The sequence below is a fragment of the Tachysurus fulvidraco genome, chromosome 17, assembly GCF_022655615.1.
Source record: "Tachysurus fulvidraco isolate hzauxx_2018 chromosome 17, HZAU_PFXX_2.0, whole genome shotgun sequence".
Lineage (NCBI taxonomy): Eukaryota > Metazoa > Chordata > Actinopteri > Siluriformes > Bagridae > Tachysurus > Tachysurus fulvidraco.
The window spans coordinates 10,982,684-11,005,489 of record NC_062534.1 but is presented as its reverse complement, the minus strand read 5'-3'; the positions used below and the strand labels follow the sequence as shown (position 1 = coordinate 11,005,489).

The following is a 22,806-nucleotide window of genomic DNA, read 5'->3' as shown; positions in this document are numbered from 1 at the left end:
CAATGTCAATTGTAAAAAGCACTATGCAAATAAACTTGAATTGAATTGAATATACACTCAATTCTTGAAGTTTTGACAAAAATATGGCCATGTAGCGGCTGTATGTAGAGGCAAACTGAGATGTGTGCGATATAGAGAAGAACACAGTGTGGTCAAGATACAAACCCATAGTGCTGTTATATTGAATAAAATTATCAGAGCTGCTGAGAAGTATTTAGAGCTAGAGAATATCAGTTTAAATATGATTAATTTAAAGGGTTAAGATGCAAACGTGTATTCAGACAGCAGACAGCCAGACATGTGGTGGTTTGTAATGGTGTTCTTAGTAATACAGTGGAATGTAAGAAGTTTAAAAGTTATTAGACAAGAAGTCAAGAAATTCATAACAAATCTAGAAAATGAGCCAGATATTATCTTTGATTTTTTAATTTGTGAATATTTTAAATTACAAAAAGATAGCTAGAAAGAAAACAGTAGAGGAGTAGCTACCTTTTGTAAACAAGGTAATGGGTATAGAAAAGTTTATTGAAAGAGTAACAAGAGGTAGTGGTGGTAGATTTATGTTACCATAAATCTACCACCACTACCTCTTGTTACTCTTTCAACTGGATTACGGATTACAGAGTATCTTAATAATTAACTTATCTGATTCATGTGAAAGGTCAAGTAATGAGAAGTTTGAAAACATTAAAGTGAATGTAAACCAATATTTAGTGCAAATGAAGATGAAAATAAATATCTGAAGAAATTAAGAGGTGTAGAGACCAGAATAATAGAAGAAAGAAGACCATCTGGATGTATGTTAAATTCGGTGTTTATTTTAATTGAAAAAAGCTCTTGAAATTTTTTAAAATAAAATTATATGTTTTTTTTTTTTTTTTTTAATTTAACAAAATAAAAACTTAAAAATTTAAAAATTAGATAGAATGTCCCCTCCTTGAACCGCAACCTTATTGTGGTGGAGGGGTTTGGGTGCCTGAATGATCCTAGGAGCTATGTTGTCTGGGGCTTTTTGCCCCTGGTAGGGTCTCCCAAGGCAAACAGGTCCTGGGTGACAGGCCAGACAAAGAGCGGTTCCAAAAACCCTTATGAGTAAATTAAAATCAAGGTCCGTGATGTCGCCCGGTAAGGCGCAACCGGGGCCCTGCCCTGGAGCCAGACCTGTGGTTGGGGCTCGCATGCGAGCGCCTGGTGGGGGGGGGGGTACTGACTAGATATAGTTGGGCTCACCTCCACACAGAGCTTGGGCTCTGGAATCCAACTCCTTGAGAGTGGCTGGACTTTCTACTACTCTGGAGTTGCCCATGGTGAGAGGCGGTGGGCTGGTGTGGGCTTGCTCATAGCCCCCCAGCTCAGCAACCATGTGTTGGAGTTGTCGGAACTCAGAGCCGGTCTCCAGGTCGACACATCATGGGGTGTCCTCTTCTCTTAGGCTTTTAGTTAAATTTCACTGTTAACTCTATAATTACTACAAAAAAAAAATGAGAAAACTCCTCAGGCCTGGATGAGAATGAGCAAACTTCTTTATTGTGGTCAATCAGCCAACAAATTTTAGTTGCCAAATTCAAAGTATCAAATTGCCAAATTTAATAGTAACAAATTATTGCCAAATTAAAAGTAACAAATTACCAAATTAAAAGTAACAAATTGAAACCCATAAGAGCATGTCATGCCAAATCAATCAAGAAAGAAACAAAAACTCTCGCGACGTCCTTGCGAAAATAAAAACAACCCCCAACTGACCCGCTCGCCCCGGATATATATATATCCTAACACTCCTCGCCCCCGCTTTGCTTCCCACTATTTTTTTGGAGTCCCAGGTGCCATATCACCTGTTTTTATCGGCATTACCCACTATGTTCTCTAAACACCCGGACCCAATTTCCCCTGATTTCCCATTACCTTTCACCCATATGCCCATTTATGTATTTTCCTTCCCTTATTTCGCATAACTTTAGACTAAACACCTGGGCCTTCTTCAGTCTGCACAACATGTTTATGAGCACCAAATGCCCATTTATGGATTTTCCTTCCTTTAGTTCTCAGGGCCTAGGGCTGTGGCCCCCTGTTTTTTTCCATTCTACCTAACATGTTTTCGCTATGGGCCAAAGTCTGAGACCCATGGTCTTCTTCATTTTCCATAACAATTCATGAGCTACGGTCTGGGAACAATGGTCTTTTCCATTCTACCTAACATGTTATCGCTATGGGCCAAGGTCTGAGAACCACTGTCTTTCCCATTTTTCATAACAAGTTTACATTTGTTATTACAAATGTGCACAAAAAGGGGCTCCATTCCCTCGTCAAAGTTACATTTGCCATTTGCTTCTGAGTCTTTTACGACAGACATCTGCCCTGAGGATTAAACCTGCATTCAACTAAAATGAGTAAGTTTCCCTTTTGCTATCTTCTCCTGTATATGATGTTTTCTGATTATATTCACTCTATGAGTCTATTTTATGTCACATGATATTATGTAAAAAGGCTCTTACCTATTCGTCATTCTATAACGTTACTATTGCTAAGCTATTGCTGCTGTAATATTGCTTGTGTACAAGTGGAGTTCTTTAACTCCTCAAGCCTGTTAATTGTTTATGATCTCAGCCTGTCTTTTTATCCCCTGGCTGGGCTTGCTAACATATACATATCTCAAGCTTCATTTCCTCTATCTCTACTAAGTCAGTTACTCTTCTCTCTCCTTAGATCCTTCACCTCCAGGTCGGTCAATTCAGCCTGGCTACACCCGCCGGGACCCTCGTCCTTCTCCCTATCCAAGACCTGCGCCTGCTGACCCCATGGCCGGCTATCGCCGCTTCCAACTGCGTCATATCATCTCTGAGCTCACTACGCTTCTGGAACAGCTCAGTTCTCCTGAACTGCCTGCGCATGCTTATCTGCCATCCCATATTGTGAGAAATCCTCCTGTTCTCATGTCCTCCTCTCAAACCACTCTGGTAAACCTCGTGGACAGGGGATCTCAAACTGATGGCTGTCCTCATGCTCACCCTTGCACCCGTGAGCTTGGAACTCCCGGCTCCCCCCCTCCTTATGCCTATGTTCGTCCCCTCTCTCCCACCTTTCCATCTTCTCCCTCTGATTCTAACCCTGCATCTCCAGATTACACTCCTGGATCTCCAGATTACACTCCTGGATCTCCAGATTACACTCCTGGATCTCCAGATTACACTCCTACTACTCCCCTTTACTAAGGCCTAATAAAAAACACCTTAATAATAATAATAAATCACCTTCTATCCACCCTCTGACTCAAGTGTGGTTATTTGGTTATTTTATTCTCTAGTTATATATTACCTTAAGATTATTACAACATCTGGGGTTTATCCCCATGTGTCTTATGACTCCAATCATAATCGCCTTAAGGCATGTCTCTCTGTTTTTAATGCTGGGTTCTGGGATTTTTCACAACAGAGTTCACCCCGGTGAACGAGAGGGTCGTTTCCCTGCGACTTTGGGTCGTTGATAGGTCTCTCATTGTTATTTGTGCTTATGGGCCAAATGGCAGTGTAGAGTACCCGACCTTCTTGGCGTGTCTGGAAGGGGTGCTGGAAAGTGCTCCGATCGGGGACTCCGTCGTTCTACTGGGGGACTTCAACGCTCACGTGGGCAGTGACAGTGACACCTGAAGGGGCGTGATTGGGAGGAACGGCCCCCCCGACCTGAACCCGAGTGGTGTTCTGTTATTGGACTTCTGTGCTAGTCACAGTTTGTCCATAACGAACACCATGTTCAAGCATAAGGGTGTCCATCAGTACACATGGCACCAGGACACCCTAGGTCGGAAGTCGATGATCGACTTTGTGGTTGTTTCATCTGAACTCCGGCCGTATGTCTTGGACACTCGGGTAAAGAGAGGGGCGGAGCTGTCAACTGATCACCACCTGGTGGTGAGTTGTATCCGATGGCGGGGGAGGAAGTTGGACAGACTTGGCAGACCCAAACGTACTGTGAGGGTCTGCTGGGAACGTTTGACAGAGTCTCCGGTCAGAGAGATCTTCAACTCCCACCTCCGAGCTGCTCTGAGCTGTGGCCGTAAGGTCTCCGGTGCCTGTCGTGGTGGCAATCCCCGAACCCGGTGGTGGACCACGGAAGAAAGGGATGCCGTCAAGCTGAAGAAGGAGTCCTATCGAGCCTGGTTGGCTCGGGGGACTCCTGAGGCAGCTGATAGGTCTGGGAGTAGTTCGGTGAGGCCATGGTGAAGGACTATCGGTTGGCCTCGAAGAAATTCTGGCAAACCGTCCGGCTCACACTGTTTACAGTGGGAATCTGCTGACTTCGACTGGGGACATCCTAGGACGGTGGAAGGAATACTTCGAGGTTCTCCTCAACCCCACCGACATGTCTTCCACTGAGGAAGCAGAGGGCAGGGGCTCAGTTGTGAACTCGTCGATTCCCCAAGCTGAGGTCACTGAGGTAGTTGAGAAGCTCCTCAGTGGCAAGGCACCGGGGGTGGAGGAGATCCGCCCTGAGTACCTCAAGTCTCTGGATGTTGTAGGGCTGTCTTGGTTGACACGCCTCTGCAACATCACGTGGAGGTTGGGGACAGTGCCTCTGGACTGGCAGACTGGGGTGGTGGTCCCTCTGTTTAAGAAGGGGGACCGGAGGGTGTGTTCCAACTATAGGGGGATCACACTTTTCAGCCTCCCCGGAAAAGTCTATGCCAGAGTACTGGAGAGGAGAATTCGGCCGAAAGTCGAACCTCGGATTCAGGAGGAACAATGCGGGTTTCGTCTTGGTCGTGGAATACTGGACCATCTCTATACCCTCGCCAGGTTGCTGGACGGTTCATGGGAGTTTGCCCAACCAGTTCACATGTGTTATGTGGATCTGGAGAAGGCTTTCGACTGTGTCCCTCATGGTGACCTGTGGGGGGTGCTCTGGGATTATGGGGTCCGGGGCCCTCTGTTAAGGGCTGTCCGGTCCCTATATGACCGGAGCAGGAGTTTGGTTCGCATTGCCGGCAGTAAGTCAGACTTGTTCCCGGTGCATGTTGGACTCCGGCAGGGCTGCCCTTTGTCACCGGTCCTGTTCATTACTTATATGGACAGGATTTCTAGGCGCAGTATGGGGCCGGAGGGAGTCCGGTTTGGGGACCACAGGATTTCGTCTCTGCTTTTTGCAGATGATGTTGTACTGCTGGCTTCCTCAAACCAGGACCTTCAGCGTGCACTGGGACGGTTTGCAGCCGAGTGTGAAGTCGCGGGGATGAGAATCAGCACCTCCAAGTCCGAGGCCATGGTTCTCAGTCGGAAAAGGGTGGCTTGCCCCCTTCAGGTTGGTGGAGAGCTCCTGCCTCAAGTGGAGGAGTTTAAGTATCTTGGGGTCTCGTTTACGAGTGAGGGAAGGATGGAGGGGGAGATCGACAGGCGGATTGGTGTATCTTCTGCAGTGATGCTGTCGATATACCGATCTGTTGTGGTGAAGAAAGAGCTGAGCCACAAGGCGAAGCTCTCTATTTACCGGTCGATCTACGTTCCTACCCTCACCTATGGTCATGAGCTTTGGGTCATGACCGAAAGGACGAGATCCCGGATACAGGCAGCCGAAATGAGTTTCCTCCGCAGGGTGGCTGGGCGCACCCTTAGAGATAGGGTGAGGAGCTCGGTCACTCAGGAGGAGCTCAGAGTAGAGCCGCTGCTCCTCCACCTCGAGAGGAGTCAGCTGAGGTGGCTCGGGCATCTGTTTCGGATGCCTCCTGGACGCCTCCCTGGGGAGGTGTTCCGGGCATGTCTAACTGGGAGGAGGCCCCGGGGAAGACCTAGGACACCCTGGAGGGGCTATGTCTCTCGGTTGGCCTGGGAACGCCTCGGTATTCCACCGGAAGAGCTGGAGGAAGTGTCTGGGGAGAGGGAAGTCTGGGCATCCCTGCTTAGACTGCTGCCCCCGGGACCCATCCCCGGATAAGCGGTAGAAGAAGAGAAGAAGAGAAGAGTAGATAGAATGTGAATAAAAGGAATAATGTCAAGTCAAGTCAAGAAGCTCTTATTGTCATTTCAACCATATATACACTCTAAACCCAGATTTTGTGTTAATGAAACATTTTAAGTGGTCATTACGTATTCTTAGGTTTTTGTTTTTTTTTAAAAAAAACGTTGTCACTACTTAGACTAATATTTCACTAATTTGACTAATTTGGTGGGGCCTGAAACAGGTCATGACAATGCGCTGTCTGGTCCTCGGCGTGCAAAATGTGGATTTTTGAAAGCACTTTGAAACGATGAGTGTAAATTGTCTAATATATAGAAATCTTTCTGACAATAAATGCTATGAAACTGATGTTAGTTTAATGTTAACAAGTTATGTTAGTGTAAATGTGACAATCGATGATAGTATCTTATTTTTTCTCATTTTCTGTCCGTTCAAGGTAAAATGAGCTATTTCTGTCAGGTCACATTTAATAACGTAAGCCAGTGTTATATGTTCCCAGTTACAATGTTTGTATTTTGCTGGCATAAGTTTTTTTTTGTTGGTTCATATAAGCATGTAAGCATGTACACGTGCTTGTTGCTAATGGTAGCATATTTCTCTGGTGTATTTTTTGTCGGTTCATATAAGCCAGGGCTCTGGTTTTGAAGACAGACAAGCATGACATCTCCATTTATTAATTTGTGTGTTTGTGTGTATGTGCACGCGCGCGTGTGTGTGTTTGTGTGTGTGTTTGTGTGTGTGTGTGTGTGTGTGTGTGTGTGTGTGTGTGTGTGTGTGTGTGTGTGTGTGTGTGTGTGTGAGAGAGAGAGAGAGAGAGAGAGAGATTATGACTTTATTGTAAGTGTTTGTTGCCTTTTTGGACTCCTTTATCGTTTGTAATGTTGCAATCAAGACATTTTTAGGGTCTTGATTGTTTCGTTTTGAGGTTTTGTTCAAACCGACCAACAAAAACACCATACAAAAATTAATGTTTTTTTTTCATTGGTTGTTGCATTAAATCTTACCCAGATAGTGCTATTTTCTTTTTGGTTATTGTGTAGCCTGTTTTTTTGATTGGCTGATACAGTAAGTGTCAGGCTCGACTAAGCGGTGTGGACTGATACATTTTGGGCACTGCGGCATATTAAATATATGATAAATAGTCAAACAGTTTTTCTGAGTGAGAAATACGATGTGTGATAAAGCGTGATAAAAGACCAAAATGAGTGACTGTCACTCTCAATGCATGACACTTGACAGCCCTGTATAAGCGTGTGTAAGTTATGCATGTACGTTAGATGCTAGCAAATATTTCTGGTGTATTAAAATAACCTTTAAAAAATGTGTTTCTTAAAGTTTTATTATTTTTGTTTGTTTGTAGTAGCAACATAAACTGTTTAAAAGATGTGTTCATTAGCAGATGTTCATTAACATTTTATAGTGAAATTGATTTGCTAATCTAAACATTTTCTTATGCTCTATTTTCACAGGTTCTTTTGAAGATGCAGTGGAATTGTAAGTTTTGTGAATTTATATGTGAAGTATTACTCCAGTTTTAATGCTTATCCAGTTTATGCCTATCGGCATATTGTTGAATACTGTGTGTTCGTGTTCCTCTAAAACATTTTTCAATTGTTAAGTATCAGGGCTAAACTAGCATCAGAAGCCATGCCTGTTTTTTGTTCTCAAGATGCACAGTGTGAATCTTTGGACAGATTCCTGTTCCAATTGTCAAGTTACTAAGTGCTCTTAACATTTACCAGTGTTCTGCGCTTATAGTGTACTGTGTGTTAAAACTGCATGTTGTTGCTCTATTGATATGAGTTAACAGTTATCAACTCAAAAGTGCAGGTGTGTGTGCATGTACTCTTTTCCCTTAATTTTTATCCAGTTTAATGCTTTATTGTTGAATAATGTATTTTCCTCTGTTAACACTGTATTGATAACCTTGTGAACTTGAGAACATTGCCTGTGTTTCCTGTTTTTTTTAACAATAAAAAAATTAAATTGTGTTATTGTTTAATTACTTATTAAATTAATACATACTAGTATTATTTAAATTATAAGACATTGCTTAAATATAACATGTAATTCTACTTAAAATCATTTGTTTAACTTAATAGTTATTTTATAAAACATATGCCAAAAAACATTAGTAATGTGAACTAATGAATTTCAGTAAAGTCAATGTAAACTTGATTTGTCTATCACATGACTTGAGTTCTATGTTCAAACAACTTAACTTGTTTGGTTTTATCCTGTGTAAAAACTAAAATGGTTTCGTGCAACGTGTTTCCTCGCAAATTTCTACTGTCAACTAATTCGGGTTAAGAGTGTAGCTGTTGCAGTTCACAGTGAAATGAGACAATGTATAACCCTGTGCAACCTGATGCAAACAGTGCAGTATAAGACAAACAAGAAAGTGAAAACAAAAAATTACAAGACAATATACAAAAGACAATAAACAGAAACAGCGCAGATGATGGAGATGGTGTTCCCGATCCATACTGACTGAGGTCTCCCAGTCAGGAAGTCTGGGATCCAGTTGCAGAGGGAGGTGTTCAGTCCCAGCAGGCTCAGCTTCCCAATCAGGTGCTGAGGGATGATTGTATTGAATGCTGAACTAAAGTCTATAAACAGCATTTGTACATAAGTGTCTTTATTGTCAAGGTGGGTGAGGGCTAAATGAAGGGCCGAGGGAATGGCATTGTCCGTTTAGCGATTTAAACGATACGCAAACTGTAAGGGGTCCAGTGAGGGTGGCAACTGGGTCTTGATGTGCCTCATGACGAGCTTCTCGAAGCACTTCATATTGATGGGTGTGAGTGTGAGGGATGATAGTCATTGAGGCAGGACACTTAAGATTTCTTTGGGATGGGGACAATGGTGGTTGTATTGAGGCATGTAGGAACTACAGTGCTGCTCAGGGAAATGTTGAAGATGTCAGTGAAGACATCTGCATTCCCTGTGCACCCTACCAGGAATGCTGTCTGGTCCAGCAGCCTTCTGTGGGATAACTCTGCATGGACTTCTCCTCACGTCAGCCGTGGGTAGACAGAGTACCTTCTCGTGTGGGCGAGGGTTGGTCTTCCTTGCTGTTACACTGTTCTGCACCTCAAACCGAGCATAGAAGTCATTCAGCGCATCTGGGAGGGAGATCAGACAGGTGAAGCTGTCTTGTAGTTTGTGATCACCTGTATGCCATGCCACATGCATCTGTGTCTCCACTTTCCTGGAAGTGGCTGGGCATGTGCGCACTTTGCTTCTGTGATTGCTCAGGACAGTTTGGCCCTTGCTGTTCTTAGGGCTGTTCCCTGTCCCCTGTTCTAAATGCTAGGTCTCTAGTCTTTAGCAGCGTACACACTTTAGCAGTCATCCACGGCTTCTGGTTGGAGTGTGTGGTGATGGTCTTAGAGACAGTCACGTCATCAATGCACTTGCCGATGTAGCTGGTTACTGATGCCATGTACTCCTCCAAGTTGATGGAGTTGCCGTTGGTTGCAGCCTCTCTGAAGTTGTTCCAGTCTGAGCACTCAAAGCAGTCCTGAAGAACAGAGGTGGCTCCTGCTGGCCAGGTTTTCACCTACTTCAGAACTGGTTTAGAGTGTGTGATTCTGGAATTAGCATAACAGATTGTTTTTGCATTCTCTCGGATCTATACAGTAGACATCAGAATGGAAGTGTTAGTAGTCCTATTCTGTTTCCACTGAATGAGTAACATCTTTTTTTAAAGATAGGTATAGAGATACAGAGATCGTTATATGCAGATCATGGGCTGTTATGGAAAAGGGGAGAAATGCATGTAGTCTGCTGTCAGAAAAGTTAAAAATTGGCCATATGAATCATACATATTACAGTGGAGTGCAAATATATACAGATGGCTCTTCATCCCACAATTCAAACTTCAAATTTCTAAAAGAATTTCAGATCATATTTCTGAGTTATCAGTAAGATAAGATTCGGTTGACGGAGTATTGCAAAACCTTTTTAGATAAAAATCAGTATGGACTTCATTTTTCATAGATCTTCCTTGTAGTGGTGTAAAAGGTAATGAGGAGGCAGACCATCTAGCCAAGCAGGCTCTGAATCATTTATGATATTCAAGTATCAAGTAAAAAGTAAGTGAAAGGGATAATAAAAAAAGAAATAAGAAGTGTCAGAAGAAGAGGATATTAGAATGAAAGGAAGACACTTATACCACGCTTGAAAAATGTAGGTCTAGAAAGATTTCCTAAAATCCTCCTCAGGTTAGAGGATGTTACAATATTGAGAGTATGCACTGGACACTGTTCATTACATCAGTGTCTGTACAGAATAGGGAAACATGAATCTGGTAATTGTGATAAATGTGGACAAGAAGAAACAGTAGAAAATGTACTCATTGTCGAATTTGAGCCAGGTTAAATTTAACAAGATTTAAGCCTTAAGATAAATAGATTCTCTCTCCAGAATCTGCTAAAAAATGGTCAGTTTTAGTAATTTATCCTACACCCTTCCTTGCCATACCTCTCCCATGTTGTTTCCTAATCTCCCTACCATTTTATGCCCCTCACTCCAATCCAGTATGTGGTGGAAATGCACCTTCAAAGTTGCACCAAAAGAAGAAGATTTGGAATCTTGCATGTTGTGTGGCAATTGATATATGTTATATGAAATATGGAATAGTTCTAGTGTTACTGGCATTAATTAACATAGACTGTTTATCTTTGGTGAATAGATTTCTTGTTAATACCAGTAACACATGGTACAAGACAATTTTAATATACAGTATGTAATTTCAATATATGGGAGCTAGCTCAATTAGTAACAAGATAAGCTTGTATATAGCAAGGTTGTTCCTCGGTTAATGAAGTCATTAGACTTGTGCATTAGTGCATTAATTAGTGCATTAGGTGATAAGATTATTAACATGAATGTGAATGCATTATATTATTTTTGAAGATTAGATTTATTGCACTATAGACTTAGTTTGAGCTCTGAGTACCTAATAAACTGTCAGGTTCTTATCAGTTTCATAGCCCAGTTATGATAATTACATTCATTCATTTTCCACCGCTTATCCGAACTATCTCAGGTCACGGGGAGCCTGTGCCTATCTCGGGCGTAATCGGGCATTAAGGCATGATACACCCTGGACGGAGTGCCAACCCATCGCAGGGCACACACATATTCTCATTCACTCACGCAATCACACACTACGGACAATTTTCCAGAGATGCCAATCAACCTACCATGCATGTCTTTGGACCGGGGGAGGAAACCATAGTACCTGGAGGAAACCCCCGAGGCACAGGGAGAACATGCAAACTCCACACAAACAAGGCTGATGCGGGAATCGAACCCCCAACCCTGGAGGTGTAAGGCGAACATGCTAACCACTAAGCCACCGTGCCCCTGATAATTACATGTAAATGATAATTACATAATATAATTACAATTGATAAAATATTTAAATAGTATACATGGATGATAAAATTACAATTTGTATATTGCAATTGCTTGCCTTGTTCATCTTGAACTTTAGATCAAACTTCTTTCTGGGGTTAAATTGAGGAGTTGTTTCCATTCTTTGATATTCGCTTATGCATGCTTATGTGAATATCTTAACATAAGATAATATTAGGACGTGAGTAAGTATGACCATAGATGCACAAGAAAAATATTAATTCATACAATTTAGTATTTGCTTTTAGAACAGCCCCAGTTATTGTAATAGAGCTTTCCTAAGATGTTGGAAACATTCCTTTGATATTCTGGACAATGGTAAGATGATTGAATCACATGAATTCTACAGAATGATTAACACGTTCATGCAGTGAATCTCCTGTTTTACCATATCCCAACTGGATCTGGTGACTGGGTAGGCTGCTGATGTACATGTACATGGAACCATCTTGAAATCACTTGTGGTTTGTATCATGCAGAAATCAGCCATAGTTTATTTGCCATTGAGTGGTGCACCTGCAATGCAAGTCACTGGTATTATATGCAGACATAGCAATGCCACAATATGTTCTGACTCAACTTACTTCTTTTAAAATAATAATTTGTCAAAACTACAAAACTTTATTAACATACTGCTGGGTTGTCATGGTATGTTTTGCCTTGAAAAAACTCTCTATTGTTATATTTTGCTAATAACATCCCTGATAGGCTAAAGGCAATAATTTGAGAATTGTGTGTAAAACTGTAATACTGAAACATTTTGCTTGTTGGCATGATTATTAGATTCAAGTTTTATTCAGTATATAAATATTTTTTTTCTTTCAACTTATTTAGTTTTGATTACTCCCAGTCAGCCATTCAGTTCACAACTGAGCAGTAAAATTAAAGATTTCAGGAGTACTCCCTAATCTTCAGGAGGAGCGGATTTGGGACATTTTTGTAATAAATTCTTAGCCAAAAACAAAAAGACTGTTGTATTACAAGTTAAATATTTTTTAGTTAAGGGTTGTTATTTGCAACGTGATTGATGTGAATCAATGGTACAAAAATAAATTGGCTCAAAATGTTTTTAATAAAAAAATTTTGGTATTATCTTCACTGATATTCAGTTTCCCTTAAACTATCACTTTGTTTTTAAAGAAAATACCATCAGTAGCAAGTGTTAGTGTACTGTAAAAAAGGCTCGGCAGGGTTTCTTTCACCTCAGACACTTAAGGGACTTTACACTGTCCTCTAAGGTGCTAAGATCAGCATCACAGACTGGTTAGGGCAGCACCAAGCTAGACAGACGAGCTCTCCAGAGAGTGGTGCGGCCAGCTTAACCTACGGTACCAGCCACACTACGATCCCTCTCCTGGAGTCTATCTAAAGCAAATGGTGCTGGACCAAAACCAGGAAGGTCATGAAGGACCTCAGCCATCCCAACAATGGACTCTTTTCTTTGTTGCAGTCGGGAAAACGTTTCCGTTCCCTGGAGGCAAACACAGAGAGAATGAGGAGGAGCTTCCTCCCACAGGCCATCCGAGCTATCAACCAATAGAACACCCAGAACCAGTTCTCTATGGACTCATACTGTCACATGACACTACTACCTCAGACGGACCCTTTTGCACACATCACTTTGGAACTCTTTTAACACACTTTTCACACACAATACTTTGCACATTATCATGTACTGTATATACATACATAGATCTAAATTAGATATAACATACTGATCCACATTCCATCCCATAAATCGCATATTGTTCAGATCTGTTTTTATTCTTACTTTTTTTGTATTTATCCTTATTGTATCCAGATTCATAGATCTATTTTCTCTCTTTACTTATCCTTCTTGTTTCACCTACATTTAAAATTTTAATTTTATTGTATTTCTTCTCACTGCAAGGAACAGTCGTAAAACACATTTTACTATGTCAGACCATGTATGTTTGTGTATGTGACAAATAAAATTTCAATTTCAATAAAAGTCTACTGCCCTGAAGACCTTTGGGTTTGAAATCAAAAGATGGATATGAGATGATAGAACAGAATTTCAGAAATATACAATTAATAAAAGTATAAAAGTTAGCATTGGGTTAAAGTCTAATGACTGAATAAAACCTTTCTTTTTTTCCAGACACAATTTTGTGAAGTCTACTGTCTTCTATATATTCTATATATCTGTCCTTGAAATCTTCTTTGAACATTCAATTGTGACACCTTCGTTCCTATAAGGGGTTTGCTTTCTCACCACTATATGCAGGGGACAGTCAGCTAATTTAATACTTCAACAGTTGATCAATTATTTGTTCAAAAATAAGTTGAACTTTGTGTATTTATGAATTCTGCATGTGATATTACCTCTGTGGTCATACTTATTGCAATAATTATTTGTTGGCAGTCTGGTCAGCTGAGTGGCCACTCAGGACGGTGAATGGTGTAAATATATGGTATATTTACACCATTCATAGGAAGGTTGCAGAAAAGCATTTAATTAGTCAAGTGGTGGTTCATGGCAGTGCAAATGCTCAAGCTGGAATCTTGTGCAGTCTCAGATCAAGCACGATCTTCCAAGCATAGACTTTAACTCTGTAGCCGATCCTGACCTCCCTGGGGCCCTAAGCAAAATTCTGCTAAGGGGCCCTCCTACCTGACCCGTGAGCCATGTAAACCATTTGCCACACATTCACACTTGACAGCATCTCCTCTACTAACAAATTTCAGCATAGCACCTGTAAGTTATTAGATAACTACTATTATTCATTTTATAAGCTGCATTAGGCCCCACTTAAACTGCCTCCCTCAGATTCCTTTTTATCCATTTTCAAATATAAAATACTATTTATAATTTGACTTGGTTCTTGCAATATTCACCTAGTGAATATGCAATAGCAGATATCAGAAATTATTTTTACTAGTGTAAAATGTAATTCCTGATATCAAAAATATGGTTACACTCTTAATATTTACATTTTAAGTATTGAAAACTGAATTCTTGATATCAACAATCCATATCATATGAATGTATAAAAGCTTGCCATACCGTATCACTGTGTTTTATAGTATGCATTAGAGCAATACTTGATCCCTGTTGGTTATTATTTACTGAGGGATGTGCATTCATATTGACCTGGCATTATGCCCATTCCAATGTAAATCCATTGGTTTCCATATTGCATTATTGTTGTAACCTTGAGAGACTATAAACATTGTCATTTAGGAGTGTTATCACGCTACTTTTTGTACTGGTCCCCACTTTTTTTTTTCACTTTTCATGGACAGATGGATAACTCCGCTTCATATTGTCATCTACACAGCAGGGGCGATTCTAGGGTTAGAGCTTTAGGGGTGCTGAGCTCCTTTTCAGGGTTGCTAAAGCTAAGAATTTTAAATGTCTTTATTATTATTGGGCTTTTAACTTTTTATTAAATGACAAATTCCTTTTACAAGTTCATTATGGACTGTCCATAGTCTCTCACCTGATTCTGTCTTTTTTCTTTTAAAGAACTGTCATATGTCCATTGCTCACTGGCAGGCCTCACACAGACAGACAGAGAGAGAGACAGAGACAGAGAGAGAGAGAGAGAGTGTAATGCTAGGAGTTCAGGAGTTAAGCCTGGTTTAGGTTAAATCCTCTGTGTGTGAGGAATGAATAAATACAGCAAAGTGAGTGAGTGTTTTCACACATACTGGTGATATACAGTGATATGTCGTTTATTTTCACTCTGGTCCAAACGCCAGGGCTTTGTGTTTCCATGACGACTGACCAGAAAAGACGCACGTGACGTCATGTTTACACGACTCCCGATTGTTAAAATGAGTATCAAATTAATGATAAACTTTACCAACAGAAACACACGTACACTACACAGGTACGCAGTTTTTTTTTTTGTCGTGCTGCTGTTTTTGTTTCACGCTCTAGCAGTTAATAAACAGAACTGCATGCGTCCTAGGGAAGAACCTTGTGACCGGCGCTACTTCTCTCCATTTATGACTATGGACGAGTCACTCAGGTCCTGGGCTATTCCACAGCGGCGGACCACACAAAGCAGTTTCCTAAAAAGCAGTTTTAAAAAACCACAGGTGTACAGGACAGTGGTGAGACTGGCCATGCTGTATGGTTTAGAGACAGTGTCACTGATGGAGAGACAGGAGTCAGAGCTAGAGGTAGCTGAGCTGAAGATGTTGAGGTTCACTTTGGGAGTGACAAGATTAGGAACGAGTACATCAGAGGGACAGCTCATGTTGGACGTTTGGGGGGTAAAGGGAGGCCAGATTAAGACGGTTTGGACATGTTCAGAGGAGGGAGAGTGAGTATATTGGTAGGAGAATGTTGGACATGGAGCTGCCAGGCAGGAGGCATAGAGGAAGCTAGTGGGTGCAAGTGTCGAGTATGAGGAAGATAGGGATAGGTGGAGAGAGATGATTCACTGTAGCAACCCCGGAAGGGAAAATCCGAAAGAAGTAGTAGTTGTAGTTTCTTAATGGTGTAAAAAAGGGCAGTCTCTGTGGAATGTGACACTCTGAATTCAGATGTAAACTGGAAGGGTATTCTGACAGACATAGATGCTGTGTTTACTAATTTTAAAAAGAAAAGAGAGAAGTGAAACTGTCATTTGGTACATAACCAGATGCTATGGAGTCATTGATGATACCAGTGATGATGGGGAAGAGGTCACGTGAGATAGTCTAGAGTATTTTGGAAAGACAACCCAGTCAGCAGGTGGTAGGATTGCCACACAAGATGACTTGCAGGATCTCTTCTGTTGCTTTTTAATGAGAAGAATATGCCAATAAAACAGAAGGGGACTCCCGAGTGTAAGGTTGTGTAAGGACTGTCAGATTTTTTTAATCTTTTCCTTATAAAAGGCAGTCAGCAGAAGTCACAGAAAACTTAAAAAAATAAAAAATCTCAAAACTATAGTTACTAGTCAATACAACAATTTGAAAATTTTGCCAGGAAGGACTAAGTCATGGTTCCATTAGTGAAGAGACTTTGCACTGACCCATTAGTTCCTCGAATGCACCATTATAAACTGTAGTAGAAATGACATTATTATTTACTGTCCAGTGTCACCCAAATGATTATGGTTTGTACCTCATATCATCTGACTGAGTTTTTCCTTGGCACCATCACCGCCGGCTTGCTCATTAGGGATAGATGTTAGAGATGTATATTTTATTACATTTTTAATTAATATTTTAAAATTAGTTTTAAACTTTATATGTATGTATTTCTTTGTGTATTTATGTTATTTTTTATAATTATTATTGTTTAGTTGTTCTATTTCTATACTTCTGTAAAGCTGCTTGAGACAATGTGAACTGTTAAAAGCACCATACTAATAAATTGAAAAACAGGTGATAATGGTATGTGAAAGAAAATACATATTGTAACTATACGTAATACCTATTGATCTCACATACCACTGCCTTAGTCATGGACACACACACGCACGCGCACGCACACGGAGAGGGAGAGAGAGAGAGAGAGAGAGAGAGAGAGAGGCAATAAGAACCTTAAAGAATGGCACAATGCTAGTATTTCCCATTACCTTGATTTTAATCTATTGTAAATTTCTATCATGTTTTAATTTCAACAGTTTTTCTAAAAATAAAAGCAACTCTTTTCAATAGTCATCACTGTGCACAGTTTCAAATAATAAATTTACTACAATCCAAAAGGAGTAAAAAAAATATGTTCTGATTTTAATTCATCATCAAGCCCTCTTACAATTTGCTTTAAATATAGTCATCATCGACAGGATCTCCATGCATATCACTGTAATGGATAAAAATAACAACCACACGTTGGAAAACCCCTAGCTGCATCTGACGACGCTCTGCGATCTCCTCACCAATGGTCTCCATGCAAATATCAGAAGAAAGCTGTCCTTTGCGTCGTGGAGCATAGATAGTAGCTAAGAGAGAGAAAAGTGTAAAAGTTTAAAAGGTTGACCAAACTATATGTGAACTTATTACAAATGAGCAATGCAGGTTTATTTACATACACAATCCTTCACAGATAATGGAACAGAAACATTGTAATGATGAGGGGAAGCATTAACATGCTGCTGGCTTACATGAAAAAGTCTGATAATTTTTAGAATGCCCACAGTGATATGCATGCTATACTGATATGTAAGACATCGGATAAAAGAAGCAGGATGATATGATATGACCACGTTTATCAATCAAAAATATAAAACCAAAACACCTATCAGTAAATTCAGCCACACATTTCCAAACACCGATCTCTGATTATCAACTTCAGAATCATATTTTAACTCCATAATCCTGACTAATCCTATATTGTTATTAGTCTATCTCTTCCAGGTTAAGACCAAGACATGTAAGAGCTTTGGATCTTCACACTGATCTCCACAGAAGTATTGTGCTGATTAAGTCATTAGGATTAAATAGCTGTTCTCCATTCATGCTAATTAGGATGAAGTAGCTGGACATTTGGCATGACTGATGTAGAGTCATTACACATGATTAGTGATTTCCCGACGAGCATACCTATTTTATACTACTTAAATCTTTTTGATCTATCTACTCTTTGATCACAAATATCATTGAGTTTATTTTGTCCACTGTACTGTTGCCCCATCTCATAGAATTCACATATTTGTTAAAGATATAATGAATAAATAGTTTAATATAGATGTAATAATTTATCTACATCTTCTATACTGCATAGTCCTTTATCAGAAACCTTGAATATGATTATGATTAAATGAATTTAATCATAATCATAAAATTAATGTGTCAATGTCCATAAGTACTATTGAAATATAACTCAACTGAATCAAATTAAATTACAGCAAACTATGTGGGAGATAATCACTGTTCCTCAGGTATCATCAGTGGATATAATTACAGCCAGTCACTATTGGATAATGTCAAAGAAGGCCTGCACACGAATCAACACCTTATGACCAATCAGAATTAAACTATTTTATAAGCGAGTACTTCAATATACCCATAATAAAAGTCATTGATACTGGTTTCAAAGATAAATAATATGATATTTTTATTAGAATCATCCATCTGTTCAACAGAAGCACCACAGTGTTTCTTCACTTACTGGTTTCATCATCCTCAAAATCACAACGGGCATAACTGTTGGGTACCGCTATGCGCAGAGAGCGAAGCCATGGAAAATCAGAGATCATGGAGTAGGGAGCCCCATCTGCTACACCTAATGCAGAGAATGAATGAGTGAGATCAGTAGTGTTTCAGAGTGAAAACAATGTGTTAAAAAACAAAACAAGCAAGATCTCAATTCATAATTTTTTTTTTTACTTCACAGCACAGGTAAGGAAATCTATTAGAATCTTTTGGTTAAAAAACAAACAAACAAAAACAAACAAACTTGCAAGATTCCAAACATGCTTTCTCTCACCCTCTAAGGTATAGATGTCTCGACCCCATGGGTAGTTAGGATATTTTTTTATGTCTGCTTCTGTTCTTTTGGCCTCTGGGAAGAATTCATTCTTAATTAGTTCCCTGTTGGTTAAACAAAAAAAAAAACACTTCAGAGAGTAAATTGGTAGGAATTTAAGGTTTTATGCAGATCCCCAAAGTACTGTGTACTCAGTTGTAGCTTAAAAGGAGAAAATTTTCAAATTTTATTTTTGTATAAAAAAAAATATTTTCTGTTTGTGTTTTATGCATTAAAACTTTTGATGAGTACAGTTTTTCTGCATCATCTTATTAGCACTAATCTAGACATCTATCATAGCAAATGCTATTCATTGTATGACACCATGAGTCAACTGTATGACACCATGAGTCACAAGGACTGTACAGGGTGGGCTATTGTCTCCACATATGTGATAATACAGACAAAATTCATGGTTGTTGACACTCCCTCACATACACTTTCTCAAACAAGAAATACCATATAAATGTATTGTTTTGTGTGAATGAATAAACAGGATGGTTTATTCAACAAAGTAACAAAAAATAAGGTCTACATAATCCAGGGCACAAAAGTCTGCAAAAAACAGTGTTTTATGGACCTGTCTCAACATCTTAAACATTTTGCTTTATACAGGATTGGAAAAAAAAACAACCCACATACATGCATACTAGGGGTGGCACAGTTCACAAAACCCACAGTTCGGTTCATATCACGGTTTTAGGTTCTGTACGGTTCTTGTTATTTTTTCTTTTAATTTTCAACACTCCAGAAATTTCCTTCAGCATTTGATATATAGATTATTAGCTCAATTATCCACAAGTTAGGATACAGTATTACATTTTTGTAATGTAATCATGCACTAACTGAATTTGACTTGACTTTAAGCACATTATTGGTACCATCTCTGAGTAAAAGCTAGGTGAGATTTTGATACAGCAAGAGAAAATACATTGATGATAACATGCTTTTCGTTTATTTGACTAAAAAAAGTAGAATGTGTATTGTTATCTCTACAGGAAGATAAGACTGAAAATCTCTACACAAAGACTGAAATTAACTACCAAACTGCCAACTTCAGTGTAGCTCTTACAAAAATAAATAAATAAATAAAGAAAGAAAGAAAGAAAGAAAGAAAAAGAGAGGAACTCTTACAAGCTCTGTCTTTTAAACAAGTCAAAATATTTTAAACATAAATATATAATATAATGTAATAACATAATATAATGAGGCTATACTAATAGCAAAGGCCATAATCATAAAGTCAAGCATAAGTTTATCTTAACACAAAAACAGTATAAACAATGCTTCTATTCCTTGAGTGTGAGGATACATTTCCGTTGGACTAACTTAGCAATGTGAGGATACTTATGCTCATTGCTCTTCCACCATGCGAATGGGTCTTCATCCACAGAGATGTGGCCTTGTATGAGGTGACCTCTTCATGAATGATGTCTGAAAAGGCTTTGTTCTTCTTTCCTCTGTTTAAAAAAAATCTGCAAATACTATTGCCATGGCAGATTTTTTCTGGGGAGGAGAGGTCTCTGATGGCCCTGGCTCCGCTCCTGGGGATGAACTGCCCGCTTGGGCTTCACTGCTTTGATCTGATGAGTATATGACAAAATAGACATTATGGAAATGTTAATAACAACAAATAGCTCTCATGGCAGCAAAAAGTTATTCTCTACTGGGCAATGGGGAATAGAAAAATTTTACAAAGGCACAAATAGATTAAATATGCTTGGCTTAGTCCAAAAAATAAAATAAAAAAATAAAACAGCAATTATCATTAGGATAAAGAACTCAAAAATTATAATATATTAAATAAATCAAATTTAAGTTGATACAAAAAACAAACAATACCTGCTTTTCAATGTCCACAATGTCCGTGATTAGATCATCTTAGATTTTCTGAACACAGGCTTCTTCCAGGTAAGGCAGGGACTTGAATCTTGGATCAAGTGCTGTGGCTCTGTGCAGATAATCCTGAACACCAGGGTCATTGTATCTGCCTTTAAGGTCTTTAGTGATGGCTGCCTTAGCTTCTTTGATGGTGGTACTGTCCTCTGCACTTGATGTCATGGATTTCAGTATCATCTTCTGCAGTGGGATAATCGTTGAAACTGAGGGGGATGTTTCTGTGCTCATGAGGGTGATTACATTCTTCAGAGGTTTGAGAATATTAATGAGACCCTCTGCTAGTTTTGTCTCACTTTCAGTTAACAATGCAATGTCCTTGACTTTCTTCTTCATATCCTTGTCCATTACGGCACAGTAGATGGCAGCCTACTAAAGAAATGGGCGGCTGGGCAGCTGGGCAGAGCATGGGTAGCTGTTGTGCTTTGGTGAAATAACTTTCCTAACCTTCCCCAAGAGTCGGGATACTTGGTTTAGTGAGATTGCACTCTTGGCTGCAAGGTTAACTGTGTGTGCAAAGCACTCGATCTGTGGCCCAAGTCTAGTTTAGTCGCTGCTAAATCGATAGCATTTACTATATTTTAGCATTATCTGTAGTAACAGGAATTATGCTATTTACCCTCTCCAGTTTCCATTCCGCCACCGCGTCTGTCAGCATTTCAGAGAGAATTCCGTCTCTGTCCTGTTTGTGCTTATCGACACATTGGCGTGATGTCTTCTCAAATGAACTGTCATATTAGAAGTGTTGCCATTAGCATATTGAATGCATTTTGCACAATGCTTGCACACAGTCGCATCCGACAACTCCGGGCAGCCTTCATTATCTCCTCCACTTGCCATTTCTGCTTCACTCCTTACTCAACTTTTACTGTCTATATGCGCGAAACTGTCTGAGGCGAAACTGAGCATGGGGCTACATTGCGCATGCGTCGAACCGTGCGACACACACGAACCGAACCAAGACAAGCGGGTGTTTTTTCATGTACCGTGCCACCCCTAATGCATACTGCTTACATATTATTATAGCAGAATATTTGTTGAATATAGAGCAATGAGAGTTTTTCCATTATAGGTAACTGAAATAAGAACATAGTTCATGGCATTTCAAAACATCTTAAAAAAGATTCTCTGTTATGCTAATTCCAGCATACAGGCCACTTGTCAGATTCTCTTAACCAATTCTGAAACAGGTGAACCCCTGGCCAGCAGGAGCAACCTCTGCACTTTACTTCTAAGTAATTTTTTAAGTAAATTGGCCATTTTCAAAATAGAGACAAGCACATTTATGAAAAAATTCAGCTTGAATGGTCACAGTTTCTGAGAAACAGTTCTGATACTAGAAGAAGAAGAAGAGGCCTTTATTTGTCAAATATACATTACAGCACAGTGATGCATATATCCCATATGTTTGAAAGTGCAAACATATATCCCATATGTTCAAAAGATGTGTCAGACCACAGAGTCAGCCATGATACAGCATCCCTGGAGCAGTGAGGGTTGGGGGCCTTGCTTGTTTATGCAAATTAGGCTCCTTCTTATTATATCTGATTGTCCTGTGATGGCCATATTGCAACTCTTGAATATACACATGGCTATACACAAAAATTAGTCCTTCTGGATTTTTTTTTATTAAAATAAAACAATTTGTCCTGCAAAATATTTGTGGCTTGCAATGAAAATTCTAAAATAGTTTGGACAAATTCATTATTACCCTTTGAATGGAGTCTGAACAGGTTTCTTTTGGTTCACAAGGTGTTTTCTTATAATCATTACTGTAGCCAGGTCAAATAGATGTACTCACTCATCCAGCTGCACTATACCCCTGGGAGTATCACACTGAACAATTCAATTCAATTTATTTGTATAGTGCTTTTAACAAATGGACACTGTCCATTAATCAGCTTGATAAAGAACTACCAAATTACTAACACAAAGTTTAATAATCTTACGCAGGCCAGTAACTCAGAACTACAGAATATGTTTAAGTTCTAATATTGGCTCCAAAGCTACAATATTAATAGTGGCAAAATATTTGCCCATGCCATTTTTATTTGTTCTGTTATGTCTTCCATCCGAGAGCCCCAATATCGGTGCAAGGAGGACATTCA

At 39.7% G+C, this 22,806-nt stretch overlaps 2 protein-coding genes across 7 annotated transcripts in view; one reads left to right on the top strand and one right to left on the bottom strand.

The window, feature by feature from the left end:
- The first annotated feature begins 1,958 nt into the window (after positions 1–1,958).
- LOC113636060 (DNA-directed RNA polymerase II subunit RPB1-like) lies at positions 1,959–3,220 on the top strand. The gene is made up of 2 exons (XM_027135949.2): positions 1,959–2,387; positions 2,704–3,220. The coding sequence occupies exons 1-2, from the start codon at positions 2,384–2,386 to the stop codon at positions 3,207–3,209; spliced, it is 510 nt and encodes a 169-aa protein (XP_026991750.1). The 5' UTR covers positions 1,959–2,383; the 3' UTR covers positions 3,210–3,220.
- Positions 3,221–17,043: 13,823 nt separating this feature from the next.
- fbxo38 (F-box protein 38) overlaps positions 17,044–22,806 on the bottom strand; it is a 54,197-nt gene continuing 48,434 nt past the window's right edge. For 5 of the 6 annotated variants that reach the window (XM_027135449.2, XM_027135450.2, XM_027135446.2 and 2 more), the window contains 3 exons: positions 18,764–18,867; positions 18,446–18,559; positions 17,044–17,276 (listed from right to left, as the gene is read on the bottom strand). In XM_027135449.2, coding sequence (XP_026991250.1) covers positions 17,098–17,276; positions 18,446–18,559; positions 18,764–18,867 — 397 coding nt within the window. In that variant the 3' untranslated portion in view covers positions 17,044–17,097. Of the gene's footprint in view, positions 17,277–18,445; positions 18,560–18,763; positions 18,868–22,806 lie in introns of those variants that run through there. The other variant, XM_047802252.1, reaches the window with a different exon arrangement.